This window comes from Geotrypetes seraphini, chromosome 14, assembly GCF_902459505.1.
Source record: "Geotrypetes seraphini chromosome 14, aGeoSer1.1, whole genome shotgun sequence".
Lineage (NCBI taxonomy): Eukaryota > Metazoa > Chordata > Amphibia > Gymnophiona > Dermophiidae > Geotrypetes > Geotrypetes seraphini.
Genome location: NC_047097.1, coordinates 41,101,658 through 41,117,295, shown reverse-complemented (window position 1 = coordinate 41,117,295; position 15,638 = coordinate 41,101,658). Strand labels below are relative to the sequence as shown.

General features: G+C 42.4%; 1 protein-coding gene across 1 annotated transcript in view; it reads left to right on the top strand.

Annotated features, from left to right (window-relative positions):
* TJP1 (tight junction protein 1) overlaps nt 1–15,638 on the top strand; it is a 355,098-nt gene that overhangs the window by 113,779 nt on the left and 225,681 nt on the right. Inside the window, 1 exon segment of the mRNA XM_033920501.1 lies at nt 4,899–5,059. Within this exon segment, the coding sequence (XP_033776392.1) occupies nt 4,952–5,059 (108 nt within the window). The 5' untranslated portion in view covers nt 4,899–4,951.

Sequence of the window (15,638 nt, the reverse complement as noted above, 5' to 3'; positions counted from 1 at the left end):
CTCACATTCCCATTCATCCAGCCTCCCGCATGTTCCTCAGATTTCGGGTGGGAAATCATCATTTTCAGTACAGAGTGCTGCCTTTCGGCCTGGCATCATCTCTGAGTTTTCACCAAATGCCTAGTAGTGGTGGCAGCAGCTCTGCGCAGCCATGGTTCCAGGTTTTCCCGTACTTGGACGACTGGCTCATCAAAGATTCAGCATCTCAGGGGGTTATTGTAGCGACCCAACGGACTATTTGGTTCCTCAAACATTTGGGATTCGAAATCAACTTCCCAAAATCCCAGCTATAGCCCTTTCAAAACCTACAGTTCATTGGAGCTGTACTGGACACTGTACAACTCAGAGTATTCCTTTCTCAACAGCGTCAGGATACTCTCATACAACTTTGTCTCAAAATGTCATCCCTCACTTCACTCTCAGTGAGACAAATGATGGTTCTCCTAGGTCACATGACCTCTACTGTTCACGTGACTCCTTTTGCTAGACTTCACCTCAGAATTCCTCAGTGTACCCTGGCATATCAGTGGGCGCAGGCTTCCGATCCACTCTCTCAGCACATGACAATGACTCCTTTGTTGAGACAGTCTCTCCACTGGTGGATGCTCTCTTCCGATCTCTCCAGAGGTTTGCTGTTTCAAACATCCCCTCATCAGAAGGTCCTCACGACAGATTCCTCGACCTACGCTTGGGAGGCTCATCTTGATGGTTTCTCTACTCAAGGACACTGGTCCAGCACAGATCGTCGGAGCAACATAAATCTGTTGGAACTCAGAGCGATTTTCAGTGCTCTCAAAGCTTTTCAACATCTTCTTCACAATCCAGTAGTTCTCATTCGTACAGACAATCAAGTAGCCATGTACTATGTCAACAAACAGGAAGGAACAGGATCCCTCCCCCTTTGCAAGGAAGCTCAGAAGGTTTGGAATTGGGCAATTCTTCACAACATCTTTCTGAAAGCGGTCTACAATCAAGGAGAGAAAAACTTTCTGGCAGACAAATTGAGTCGTCTTCTACAACCTCACGAATGGACACTCAATTCATTGCCTCTCCATCACATTTCTTCTCAGTGGGGAATCCCTCAAATAGATATCTTTGCATCTCCCCACAATAACAAGCTGCCTCAGTTTTGCTCCAGGGTCTACTCTCCTCACCGCCTGGAGGCAGATGCTTTTCTCATGGAATGGACGAACAAATTCCTGTATGCATTTCCTCCATTCCATCTAATTCTCAAGACACTCGTCAAACTCAAATACGAACATGCCACCATGATTCTGATAGCTCCTCGGTGGCCCACACATCCTTGGTTCTCCCTTCTACTTCAACTCAGCAGCAGGGAGCCACTACTTCTACCAGTTTTTCCGTCTCTGCTTACGCAGAATCAGGATTCTCTACTTCATTCCAACCTGCAGTCTCTGCACCTGACAGCTTGGTACCTTTCAACATAACTGCCAATCTATAGTTCTCTCAATCTGTCAAGGACATTTTAGAGGCTTCCAGGAAGCCTAACACTAGGCAATGTTACAACCAGAAATGGACTAGATTTTCTGCTTGGGGCGCTCTTCATCACAAGGAGCCTAAGTCTACCTCCTTGTCTTCAGTTCTGGATTACCTGTTTCATTTATCTCAATCAGGCCTCAAATCAACATCCATTCAAATCCATCTCGGTGCAATTGCGGCTTTTCATTAGCCACTAGAAGGGAAATCACTTTCTGCTCATCCTGTGGTTTCCAGATTTATGAAAGGACTTTTCAATGTCAAACCTCCTCTCAAACCGCCTCCAGTGGTTTGGGATCTCAAAGTGGTTCTTGCTAAGTTGATGAAGCCTCAATTTGAACCAATGTCTTTGGCTCATCTCAAATATTTCACTTGGAAAGTGGTTTTTTTCATTGCTCTCATGTCTGCTTGCAGAGTCAGTGAGCTACAAGCTTTAGTAGCGGACCCACCTTTCACAGTATTCCATCACAACAAGGTGGTCCTCTGTACTCATCCTAAATTCTTACCAAAAGTTGTTTCAGAATTTCAACTCAATCCATTTTACTTCCAGTGTTTTTTCCAAAGCCTCATTCTCACCCTGAAGAAACAGCTCTTCATATTCTGGGCTGTAAGTTTGCTTTGGCTTTCTACTTACAAAGGACTAAGCCACACAGATCTTAAGAACATAAGAATCGCCTCTGCTGAGTCAGACCACAGGTCCATCATGCCCAGCAGTCCGCTCCCTCGGCGGCCCCCTAGGTCAATGACCTGTAAGTGATCTATTACTCTAAAGCATTTGTACTGTATAGTACCTCTCTAATTATACCCTTCAATCCCCTTTTCCTTCAGGAATTTATCCAGTCCCATTTTGATACCCAAAATTGTACTCTGCTTTACTACCTCCTCTGAAAGTGCATTCCAGGTGTCCACCATCCTCTGAGTGAAGAACAACTTCCTAGCATTTGTTCTGAATCTGTCTCCTTTCTATTTTTCCGAATGCCCTCTAGTTTTTGTTGCCCCTGCCAGTCTGAAGAATCTGTCCCTCTCTACCTTCTCTATACCTTTCATGATCTTGTAAGTTTTTATCATATCCCCTCTAAGCCTCCGCTTCTCCAGGAAAAAGAGCCCCAGCCTGTCCAGTCTCTCAGCATACGAAAGGTTCTCCATGCCCTTTATCATTTTTGTTGCTCTTCTCTGGATCCTCTCCAGTATTGCCATATCCTTCTTAAGGTACGGCGACCAGTATTGAACGCAGTACTCCAGATGCGGTTGCACCATCGCCCTATACAGCGGGAGGATAACCTCCTCGCTTCTGGTAGCGATACCTTTCTTGATAATGCCCAACATTCTGTTTGCCTTTTTCGAGGCCACGGCGCATTGTGCCGCCGGTTTCATTGTTTTATCCACCATAACCCCCAAGTCCCTTTCTAGATTGTCCTCCCCCAATGATATCCCCCCCATCGTGTAATTGTACATCGGGTTTCTTTTCCCCATGTGCATGACTTTACATTTCTCCACATTGAAGCTCATCTGCCATTTAGTAGCCCACTCACTCAGTTTGTTCAGGTCCCTTTGGAGTTCTCTACATTCCTCAACTGTGCTAACCTTACCGGAGAGTTTTGTGTTTTGTGTCTTCTCCTCAACTTTTTGTCTCCTTCTATCCAAACAAGTTGGGACACCCAGTTTCCAAGAGAACTATCTCCAACTGGTTGGCTACTTTCATCTCTTTCTGCTATGCTCAGGCTGGACTGCATCTAGAGGGTTGAGTCACAGCCCTTAAAGTTAGAGCCATAGTGGCATCTGTAGCTTTCCTTAGATCTACTCCTATTGAGGAAATCTGCAAAGCTGGCACTTGGTCCTTAGTTCATACATTCACCTCTCATTATTGTCTGGATTCTTTTTCCAGATGGGATGGCCACTTTGGCCAGGCAGTATTAAAAAATTTATTATCCTGAATTGCCAACACTCCCACCATCCCATTCTGGTTAGCTTGGAGGTCACCCATATGTGAGAATATGCTGCCTGCTTGTCCTGGGATAAAGCACAGTTATTTACCATAACAGATATTATCCAGGGACAGCAGGCAGATATTCTTAGAACCCACCCATCTCCCCTGGTTGGCTTCTTAGCTAGCTATCTGAACTGGGGAGACACTGAGGAGACACACACTCTACGTTGGGCAGAATGGCACTCGCGCATGCATGGTGCGGCAGTCACAAACTTTCTGAAAGTTCTTCTGTCCGCATCAGGGCTATGTGGTTGACGTTGCCCATATGTGAGAATATCTGCCTACTGTCCCTGGATAACACCTGTTACGGTAAGTAACTGTGCTTTTTGAGTAAAAAGAAAAAGTATCGTAACCAGAATGAATGCAACTATTGTGAATGTTTTTATCACAACTTTTTTACTCTACAATTGAATCCACTTTTAGTAAAACTAAATTTTTAAAATGACTATCACTCATATGCATTTGCTTGTCAGTCATCATTAATCCAGTTAACTTTCCCCATCATTGATTATATGTCTTAAGTTTTATACATTCAGTAGCTGAATTTTGCCACAACATATACTGTTGAACATACTCACCCTGCTCCAGTATAACTTTGGCCACAGTACATTTTTAGGTGGCTAAAGTTATATGTATAAGTAACCTGTGTATATAGGAAAAAGTTTTGTTGTTGCTGGGTTTTTTAAAGTGTGGAAGTTGTTTTCTGTGTTGGGCTGACATCACAAAGCTGTAGAGATATCTTATTCAATTAAGTGCATGCAGACTTTCAGCTGTATTAGTGATTTATTTAGTGCTGCTGAAAATTTATGGACAGTTTAAAAGATAATGGGTATAAAGTTAATTAATAAATTGCATCGCATATTCAGGTTATCTGTCAGCTGAATATTTCCTCTTCAGTAAATACATTTACCCCAACTTCAGAACATTCCTAATCCTAGCTCTACTAAAACTCATAACTTTCGACCATACAGTGGCCTAAACAGCCATGAACTATCTGCTTGAGCTGGCATTTTATCACAGAGCACATGGCCTGCATTTGCTGCCATGAGGGTAAGTGCCTTTGAAAGTAGATTTGTAAATATTCAATTATGCATTTTTATAGGACCTTTCTGTCATTCTCAAAATCTTAGTGTTTGAAGGGGGGGATGAAGTCGAAGATTCACGGAGGGCACCTAATATTTTTGCATTAACTCTGGGTAAGAGAATGATGATATAATGGGACTGCTATTAAAGGCTGAAGGTCTAAGTATTGCAACATTTACCAAAAAGAAACCTCACTATAAGAAGTGTGGAGAGGAAAGGCTATTGGTTATGACAGTCTATCTTTTTTTATTATTATTTCCTGTTTACGTATGCCTATACAAAGAACACAAACACAAAAATTGAATTCATTCTATCTCTGGTACCTACAAAGAATCCCTAGTGTTGCCTATGATGAAATGAGGAGATCCTGCAAAGAAGAGATTCATGGAGGTTTCGAGATACTGTAACTTGAGCAAAGGGTTTGGCTGGTTGAACACACTCCAAGCCTGCACAATTGACATTCCAAAATCGCAGTGTGATGGCAATAAGCAGGTGAGAAGAGAATGACAACCTAAGAAGACCTGGCATAACACATTTAAAGAAGATCTTCAGTACTTCAGTTGGTTGTAGTAGTTTCTTTTTCTTCCAAAATGCTGCTAAAAACACTAGATAAATACTTGCTGCCCAGTGTGCACAGATGGACTAAAGTCTGTCTAGGTAAACCTATAAGCTTGGATTCCCAAGTAATATTGGAATAAATTAGATGTTAATAGCAAAGCTATTATCTTCATTGGCTATTGGGAATACAGGGAAGAATATCACTTATAGGAATATAAGAGCTACCACACTGGGTTAGAACACCATTAAGCCAAGCATCCTGTTTCCAATCCAGGCCATAAGTACCCAGCAGGATCCCAAAGATTAGATGTTCCTTATTATTTACACTGAGGAATAAGCAGTGGCTTTCTCAAGTCTACTTGTCTTAGAATGGTTTACATGTATTACTGTATTAGTAGTGAATGTTATGTTTGTCGGTTTTTATTATTTTACTTAATTTTGAATTTATGTAAATCGCATTAGAAACATAGAAGATGACGGCAGAAAAGGGCTACAGCCCATCAAGTCTGCCCACTCTGGATTTGGATTATGCGAATTAATCAAAGAAATTAAATAAACTTGAAAAATTAAACTTGAACTCATATCCAGGAACTTGTCTAAACCCTTTAAAGACTCAGATATATTAACTGCTTTAACACCATTTTCATCAAATGTTCTACATCTTGATTGTTGGCTTAAAAATCCCCCTTGAAATTAGTTTCAAAATTGCTATCTATTAGCTTCATGGAGGAGATTAATTGTGGGGATAATTCCATTGGTATGGGCCGGGATGGGTGAAATTTCTGTCCCATGCAACTCTATATTACAGTAATCTAGTTGTAACATTATCACAGCACTGTGGTCAGACTTGCCTTTTTGATTATCTGGAGACAGATTTCATAGTTGCTACAATGATAAGAATAACTGTACAGGGTCAGAGGAGTGGTCCATCTAGACCAGTTTCCTGCTTCCAACAGTGGCCAATCCAGGTCAGAAGTACTTAGTAGAAACTCAACTAGTAGCAACATTCTATGCTACTGATCCCAGAGAAAGCAGTGAACATAAGAACATAAGAAGTTGCCTCCACTGGGTCAGACCAGAGGTCCATCGCGCCCAGCGGTCCGCTCCTGTGGCGGCCCATCAGGCCTATGACCTGTGAAGTGGTCCCTGACTATTCCTATAACCTACCTCTACTTCTATCTGTACCCCTCAATCCCCTTATCCTTTAGGAATCTATCTAAACCTTCCTTGAACCCCTTTATTGTGCTCTGGCTTATCACAACCTCCGGAAGTGCGTTCCATGTGTCCACCACCCTCTGGGTAAAAAAGAACTTCCTAGCGTTTGTTCTAAACCTATCCCCTTTCAATTTCTCCGAGTGCCCCCTTGTACTTGTACTTCCCCACAGTCTGAAGAATCTGTCCCTGTCTACCTTCTCTATGCCCTTCAGGATTTTGAAGGTTTCTATCATGTCTCCTCTAAGTCTCCGCTTTTCCAGGGAGAATAGCCCCAGCATTTCCAACCTGTCAGCATATGAAAAGTTTTCTATACCTTTTATCAGTTTAGTCGCTCTTCTCTGGACTCCCTCAAGTACTGCCATGTCCTTCTTGAGGTAAGGCGACCAGTACTGGACACAGTACTTCCTTCGTCCTGGTCGTGATACCTTTTTAATGATACCCAACATTCTGTTTGCTTTCTTTGCGGCTGTTGCACACTGTGCTGATGCTTTCAATGTTGTGTCCACCATCACCCCCAGGTCTAGCAATGATCCCCCCATTTTGTAGCTGAACATCGGATTCTTTCTTCCTACATGCATGACCTTGCATTTCTCTATGTTAAAGCTCATCAGCCACTTTTTTGCCCACTCTTCCAGCTTCGTTAGGTCCCTTTGCAGGTCTTCGCAGTCTTCCGCAGTTCTAACCTTGCTGCAGAGTTTGGTGTCATCCGCAAATTTAATAACCTCACATTTTGTTCCCACCTCCAGGTCGTTAATAAATATATTGAACAGGAGCGGTCCCAGCACCGACCCTTGTGGAACTCCGCTCGTGACCCAGTGGCTTCCCCTGTATTTGTCTCTTTAACTGTCTATGGATTCTTCCTCCAGGAACTTGTCCAAACCTTTTTTAAACCAAGCTACCCAGGGCACCACCATTTTTGGTGGATTTTTCAAAAATTGTTTTGCAATGCTTTAGGTTTTTTCCACCAACTTTTGTGGTCTATATTGTTGATAGCATTTTAAAGGCACACACAATTATTTTATCATTAGAATACTGAAAGAAACTGTTCCAGTTTATACCCTAGAGTACTCTTAGCTGAATGTTAATTTTTTCCATCACTTTGTTGGTTTTTTAAAGCCATTTTTGCATTCCGTTCCCAAGAACAGCCTTTTCCAGAGTATGCTAAGAAGGCATAAGTGGTCTGCTGAAAGAAGCATTTAAATTTTTATGAAGGCATACTCTTTGCAGTGTGCTTACAAAATACTTAAACAGAAAAGTTAGAAAAGGTATAGCTGTGATTTTTAAAATACTTGATATTCTTTACAAATCAGCTGATTTGTCAGGAAATAAATTTTGTGGTTTTGATATTTTTTTTGTCTTTTTAAGATGAATAATGGGCAGAGAACAGCCTTATAAACCAATCTACAGTCCTTGGTTCTGCTAATGAGACAATTCTAGTCCATTAGAAGACAAATGCGCAGAATGTTTGACTTATCTGAAATTTAGGATGTCTCCTCTCTTTCTGTTGGAAATCTAAACAGAAGGCACTATTTGCAAGCATTTCTCTTACCAATTTCCCACTTCATTCTTAAAATTATTTTGCCATGTAATTAACTTTGTTTACAGTCATGTATAGAACTGTTTTCAATCTGAGCTGGAATGATTGTATGTAATTTTTTAACTGGCTAGACTTTAATAGCTATTTTCATGCTCTGTGGTCTAAATACACTATTTTTCTGGCATTATAGAAGGATGCCTTCCTGGATTTGTATATATTTTTCTTTTTTGAATTAAAATAAAAAAAAACCTAAAATTTTGAAAGGTGTATTCTTCTGCAGCATTTATTTCAGAAGTTTGGTCTTTGAGTTTAACAAGTTATGCTAGTGGAAATACTACATACCTGTTAAGTACATTCTCGGACAGTTTGCTTCTCAGTTTGAAAGTTATTCTGAGTAGTGAGAACTTTCCAGTTGTCTTTTGACTTTTAAAATTAAAGCCAAATACTGTTCTTCATGAATAGCGTATTTTGGATGTGTTCCTGTTTTATTTATTTATTTTTATTTTAGTATTTATACGCAATTTAAAGCTTAAGTGATTTACATTCAGGTACTCAAGTATTTCTCCCAATCTGTCCTGGTGGGCTCACAATCTGACTAATGTACCTGGGGCAATGGAGTATTAAGTGACTTGCCCAAGGCCACAAAGAGCATCTCTGGGCTTCAACCTGCAACCTCAGGGTGTTGAGGCTACAGCCCTAACCACTAGGACTATAAGTACAGAATGAAAACCCCCAAATTATAATAGTTTGAGTAATAGCTCCAGTGATGAGAAATTACCCTCCTGATCTTAGTCCCAGGATTCGCTGGCAACTCTTCAACCCCCCTCCCCCCCCCACCTCGCAATCAAACCCCTGCTGACGTTCCATCCTTCCCTCCCCGCCGACCGCGAACGAGCCCTACCTTTAACCGAAACAGTGTTGGGCCGGCAGCACTCTAAACAGGCTGCTTGGCCTTGTCCATCGGGGATTTCACTCTGCCGCGTTACTGATGACTTAAATATAAACTGAGACTCCCATTTTTAGGCCATGCTTTAGGCCCCAAAATCTAAGTTTATATCTAATATAATAAAACGCTAGACGCGCATGCGCACTCAGATCTGCGTGATCTGAAATCCCTGATCTGTGAGATGTATGTCCGTGGCTTTGCAGACGTGCGCATGCGCGAGTCCCCAGCCTTACTGCTTCCCAGCTGCATTGCTTGCCAGCCGCAACCGTTGCACTCCCTGCTCTCCAGATCGCGGTGTACAGACCGGTAGGGCACTGGGAGCTAGGGAGAAAGCAAGGGCTCAGTCTTAGTCGTCGTCTTTGCCCCTCCCCCCCCAATCCCCGTTGAGCCTCCCACCCGATTTTCTCTTTTTGCGGTCTGGCCGGCTACCTTAGTCCCTTGCCGCCGCCGCTGCCACCCCCTTCCCTTCCCGCGGTCGACAAACCTCTTGGCTCCAGCAGCGGCCGCAGCACTGTAAACACGCTGCTTCGCGGCCTCTACTGCCTTGATTTGCTCTTCCGTTTCTCTGATGACGTCATCAGGGACACGGAAGAGCAAATCAGGGCAGTAGAGGCCGCGAAGCAGCGTGTTTACAGTGCTGCGGCCTCTGCTGGAGCCAAGAGGTTTGTCGACCGCGGGAAGGGAAGGGGGTGGCGGCGGCGGCAAGGGACTAGGGGAGCTGGCCAGACCGCGAGAAAATAAAATCGGGTGGGCCACGAAGAGACAGGGAGGAACTGGGAAAAAGGAAGAGGAAGAGGGAGGAAGAGGGAAAGGGGCCTGCTTTGGGGGAGGGGTGTGCTTGGAGGCGCACAGATTTGCTTGGGGGGGGAGACAGAAGGGGGGCCACGGAGAGACAGGGAGGAACTGGAGCTGGAGAGGGAAAGGGGCCTGCTTTGGGGAAGGGCTGTGCTTGGAGGCAGACAGCTTTGCTTGGGGGGGGGGGGGACAGAAGGAGGGCCACGGAGACACAGTCAGGGAGGAACTGGAGGGGGCAGAGGAAAAGGAGTCTGCTTTGGGGGAGGGGTGTGCTGGGAGGTAGATAGCTTTGCTTGGGGGGGAGACAAAATGGGGGGCCACGGAGAGACAGTCAGGGAGGAATTGGAGGGGTAGAGGGAAAGGGGTCTGCTTTGGGGGGAGGGGTGTGCTGGGAGGCAGACAGCTTTGCTTGGGAGGGGAGACAGAAGGGGGGCCACGGAGACACTGTCAGGGAGGAATTGGAGGGGTAGAGGGAAAGGGGGCTGCTTCGGGGGGAGGGTTGTGCTGGGAGGCAGATCATTTTGCTTATGGGGGAAGACAGAAGGGGGCTACGGAGAGACAGTTAGGGAGGAACTGGAGGGGGAGAGGGAAAGGGGGCTGCATAAGAAATTAGAATAGCCTTTCCCTTGTGTGTTCTCTTTCTCTCTCTGAATTGTAGTTCTAACCCTTCTTTCCTTTTGTTCCCGTTTGTCAATGTCTTTAAAAATTGTCACTTCCCCTGGTCTGTTTCTGCTTAAATTGTATTTTATTTGGCATTGTTTTGATGTTTTTGTACACCGCCTAGAAGGCTTGATTGTATAAGTATAAGAAATTTTAAATAAACTTGAAACTTGTCTATAAAGCCCAGTAGCTCATTCTCAGGTCCCTCCCTAGAACCTGACCAAAACCCAAGGGGTAGCAACATTCCATGCTACTGATCCATGGCAAGCAGTGACTTCCCCCCTGTCTTTCTCAATAACTAACTATGGACTTTTCCTCCAGGAAATTATCCAAACCTTTCTTAAAACCAGCTATACTATCCGCTCTTACCACAACCTCTGGCAATGCGTTCCAGAGCTCTGCATGAAAAAATATGTCCTCCTATTGGTTTTAAAAGTATTTCCCTGTAACTTCATTGAGTGTCCTCCCTAGTCTTTTTGACAGTGAAAAGTCAATCCACTTGTATCCATTCTACTCCACTTAGGATATTGTAGACTTCAATCATATCTCCCCTCGGCCGTCTCTTTTCCAAGCAGAAGAGCCCTAACCTTTTTAGTCTTTCCTCATATGAGAGAAGTTCCATCCCCTTTAATCATCTTGGCTACTCTTTTTTGAACCTTTTCTAGTGCCGCTATATCTTGAGATAAGGAGACCAGAATTGAACGCAACACTTCATTGAGCGATACAAAGGCATTATAACATTCTTAGTTTTGTTAACCATCCCTTTTTAATAATTCCCAGCATGTTTGCTTTTTTGGCTGCTGCCGCACATTGGGCGGAAGGTTTTATCATATACAGTATATCTTATGCAGTTTCTAGTCTTGTGCTTTTGCTAATCTCTTCCAAATGACAGGCAATAAAAAAGTGCAACATACCAGACTCTGCAGAGGAGGCAATGTGGACGTTGAGAAGTAATTGAGAAAAGGAAGAAAAAGAAGCACTGAAAGTCGCAGCATAGACCAATAAGGGCTCAGATAAGACTCAAGAGTGGGAAGAAGTGGTACAATATGCAGTGTTTGTACTGCATAAAATATTTTTGAAACTCTGTATTAGATAGTTGCACTGATCTCTGTCCCTTCTTATATTGGAAATGGATTCTGGTCTAATTTATAAGGAATAAAATCTTGTATATCTAATTGGTTGTTGGGAGCTTCTTATGCAGCTGCAGAAGACATTGTTTTTTTCAAATAAATATTGGAAAATAGAAACATAGAAACATGATGGCAGATAAAGGCCAAATGACCCATCCAGTCTGCCCATCTGCAGTAACCATTATCTCTTCCTCTCTCTAAGAGATCCCACATGCTTATCCCAGGCTTTCTTGAATTCAGACAGTCTCTGTCTCCACCACCTTTTCCATGAGACTGTTCCACACATCAACCACCCTTTCTGTAAAAAAAAAAAAGTATTTCCTTAGATTACTCCTGAGCCTATCACCTCTTGTCTTCATCCTATGCCCTCTCATTCCAGAGCTTCTTTTCGAATGAAAGAGACTCAACTCATGCGCATTTACATCACATAGGCATTTAAACGTTTCTATCATATTTCCTTTCTCCTGCCTTTCCCCCAAAGTGTACAGATTGAGATCTTTAAGTCTATCCCTATACACCTTATGACGAAGACCATGCACCATTGTAGTAGCCTTCCTCTGGATCAACTCCATCCTTTTTATATCTTTTTGAAAGTGCAGCCTCCAGAATTGTACGCAATATTCTAAATGAGGTCTCACCAGAGTCTTTTACAGTGGCATCTATACCTCCTTTTTCCTACTGACCATACCTCTCCCTATGCACCCTAGGTTCCTTCTAGCTTTCGCCATCATCTTTTCAACCTGTTTGGCCACCTTAAGATTATCACATACAATCACACCCAAGTCCGACTCTTCTGTCATGCACATAAGTTCTTCACCTCCTAAACTGTACCGTTCCCTCGAGGTTTTGCAGCCCAAATGTATGACCTTGCATTTCATAGCATTAAATCTTAGCTGCCAAATTTCAGACCATTCTTCAAGCTTTGCCAGGTTTTTCTTCATGTTGTTCACACCATCCTGGGTGTCTGCTCTATTGTAGATTTTGCTATCATTCGCAAAAATGCAAATCTTATAAAAATGTTAAAAAGAACAGGCCCAAGAACAGCACCTTGAGGCATATCACTGGTAACATCCCTTTCCTCAGAGCGATCTTCATTGATTACTACCGTCTGTCGCCTTCCACTGGCCAAGGGCACTCAGTTTATTTATTAGATATCTGTGTTCAACACTGTCAAAGCCTTGCTAAAATCTAAATACACCATATCTGGTGTACTCCCTCTATCCAATTCTCTGCTCACCCAGTCAAAGAAATTGATCAGATTTTTCTGGTAAGACCTACCTCTAATGAATCCATGTTGCCTCTGGTCCTGTAATCCACAGGATTCCAGAAGCTTCACCATTCTCTGTTTTAAAAGCGTTTCCATTAATTTGCTTACCACAGAAGTCAGACTTACCAGCTTGTAACTCCCTACTTCTTCCTTACTTCCATTTTTGTGGAGAGGGACCACATCCGCCCTTCTTGAGTCATCCAGTACCACTCCTGACTCTAGAGACTCATTGAAGAGGACAGTCAGTGGAGCCACCAGAACTTCCCTAAGTTCCTTAAACACCCTAGGATGTACACCATCCAGCCCCATCTTTCTGTCTACCTTTATTTTAGGTAGCTCCTTACGAACTCAACTCTCTGAAAATAGATCAGGGTCTACTACTCCTCCCATTCCTATTTGTTTGTTATCAGTGGTCCCGTTTCCGGCACTTCAGCTGTGAACACAGAACAGAAATATTTGTTAAGCAATTCAGCCTTTTCTTTATCAGCTTCTACATATTTCTCCCCTACACCTTTGAATCTCACAATGCCACTTTTGCACTTCTTCCCATCACTAATATATCTAAAAAATGTCTTGTCTCCAAGTTCTGCCATATCAGCTATTTTTTTCTTCCATTTGCATCTTTGCTTTCCTGACTACACGACCAGCCTCTCTTAACTTTTCCATATATTTTTGCCTGTCGTCTTTTTTTCTGTGATCTTTTGTAGTTTATGAAAGCTAGCCTCTTGTTCCTTACCTTTTCAGCTACTACTTTTGAGAACCAAATCGGCCTTTTTTTCTTCTTTCTTTTACTTACTTGCCTCACAAAAAGTTTTGTTGCTCTTAAAATTACTCCTTTCAGTTTTGCCCACTGCATTTCCGTTCTTTCCAGACGTTCCCATCCAATTTTTGATGTAATCCCCCATCCGAACAAAGTTAGTTGTTTTAAAGTCTAGAACCTTTGCTTTTGAATGAGCCCTCTCTATACCCATCTTAATATTAAACCGTACCATGCAGTGATCACTGGATGCCAGATGATCACCCACTGTAACATCAGAAACACTTTCCCCCTTTGTAAGCATTAAGTCCAGTATGACCCCCAACCCGCACGGGTTCCATTACCAACTGCTGGAACAGTTCTCTTTGTAGAGAATCCAGGATCTCCCTACTTCTAGAAGTATGGAACTGATGTAATAAGTGTGTGCTTTGCATCTTTGCTTTTCTGACTGTTCGGCCAACCTCACTTAACTTTTTCAGATATTTTTGCTTGTCTTCCTCTTTCTATAGTCTTCTAGAGTTTATGAAAGCTAACCTCTTTCTCCTTACCTTCTTGGCTACTTCTTTTGAGAACTAAAGTGACCTTCTGTTCCTCTTACTTTTACTTACTTTCCTTAGAAAATAGTTTGATGCCCTTGCAATAACTCCTTTTACTTTTGCCCACTGATTTCCTACTACTTCCAAATGTTCCCATCCAGACAAGAATTCCTTGACGTAATCCTTTCTACATACCATGCAGTAATCACTGGATGCCAGATGATCACCCACTGTAATATCAGAAAAACACTCCCTTTTTGTAATCACTAAGTTCAATATGGCCCCATCTCGCATGAATTCTATTACCAACTGCTGGAACCATTCTCCTTGTATAGAATCCAGGATCCCCCTACTTCTAGAGGATCCCACATTTTTCAATTGTCAGCACTCTAGGATGTATACCATCCAGTCCAGGTGATTTGCTACTGTTCAGTTTGTCAAATTGACCCATTACATCATCCCGTGTTACAGAGATTTGTTTGAGTTTCTCTGATTTATTGGAATTGAATGCCATATCAGGCACCAGTAGCTCCCCCAGATATTCTTCAGTGAAGACCGAGGCAAAGAAGTCATTTAATCTCTCCACTATGGCTTTGTCTTCCCTGAGAGCCCCCTATATCCCTCGGTCATCTAGCAGTCCAACTCATTCTCTTCCCAGCTTCCTGCTTTTAATATACCAAAAAAAAAAGATTTTACTATGTATTTTTGCTTCCAGTGCAATCTTCTTTTCAAGATCTCTTTGTCTTCCTTATTAATGCCTTGCATTTGACTTACCCCTTCTGATGTGCTAAGATTAATATAGAGATTTAGCACCTAGAAACACCATTGGCATAATTGTTAAAGTGCTGTAACTCTCTCCATGCTTGAAAATATAATTAATCCATTCACCAATCTCATATATGGACCTCGGTAGTGACTCATTTCATATGAGGTAATACTCCTCATGACACGCTGTAATCTTCATAGGTCCTAATGTCCATCTTTACTAATAATCTCAAACTTTTCAAATTCCATTAATTTTTCAAAAGCATTCAAGTTTTCTATGTCAAATTTGTAAATGTGCACTTTGAAGGTTCCACAGCCAACATGGGCCATGTTTCATGAAGATTCGGCTACAGGATAAATGCAGTGTTACTAATTGTCATTTTTTTATGCTAAGATAAATGCAGACTTGATGGAACTTGAAAAGTTTGAGATAAATTGATGAACATTTGTTAATAAAAATAGAAATTAGTACCTATGAAGATTAAAATGAGTCATGAGAAGTTTTATCTCATGTGAAACAAGTCATCGTCGATGTCCATATGAGATTGGTGAATGGACAGAGAGACATATATTCTAGCACCCGTTAATGTAACGGGCTTAAAGACTAGTATGTATGTGTGTGTGTGTATATATATATATATATATATATATATATGTGTGTGTGTGTGTGTGTGTATATATAGTATAGTATATACACACACACACATATATACACACATACTAGTCTTTAAGCCCGTTACATTAACGGGTGCTAGAATATATGTCTGTCTGTCTTTCTTTCTGTCTCTCTACCTCCTGCTGTATTTCTCTCTCCTTGGCCCCCTTTTTCTGTCTGTGTTTCTGTCCCTCTTCCTGCCCCTGTGTCTTTCTTCCTTTCTTTCTGTCTCCCTCCCTCCCACTGTCTG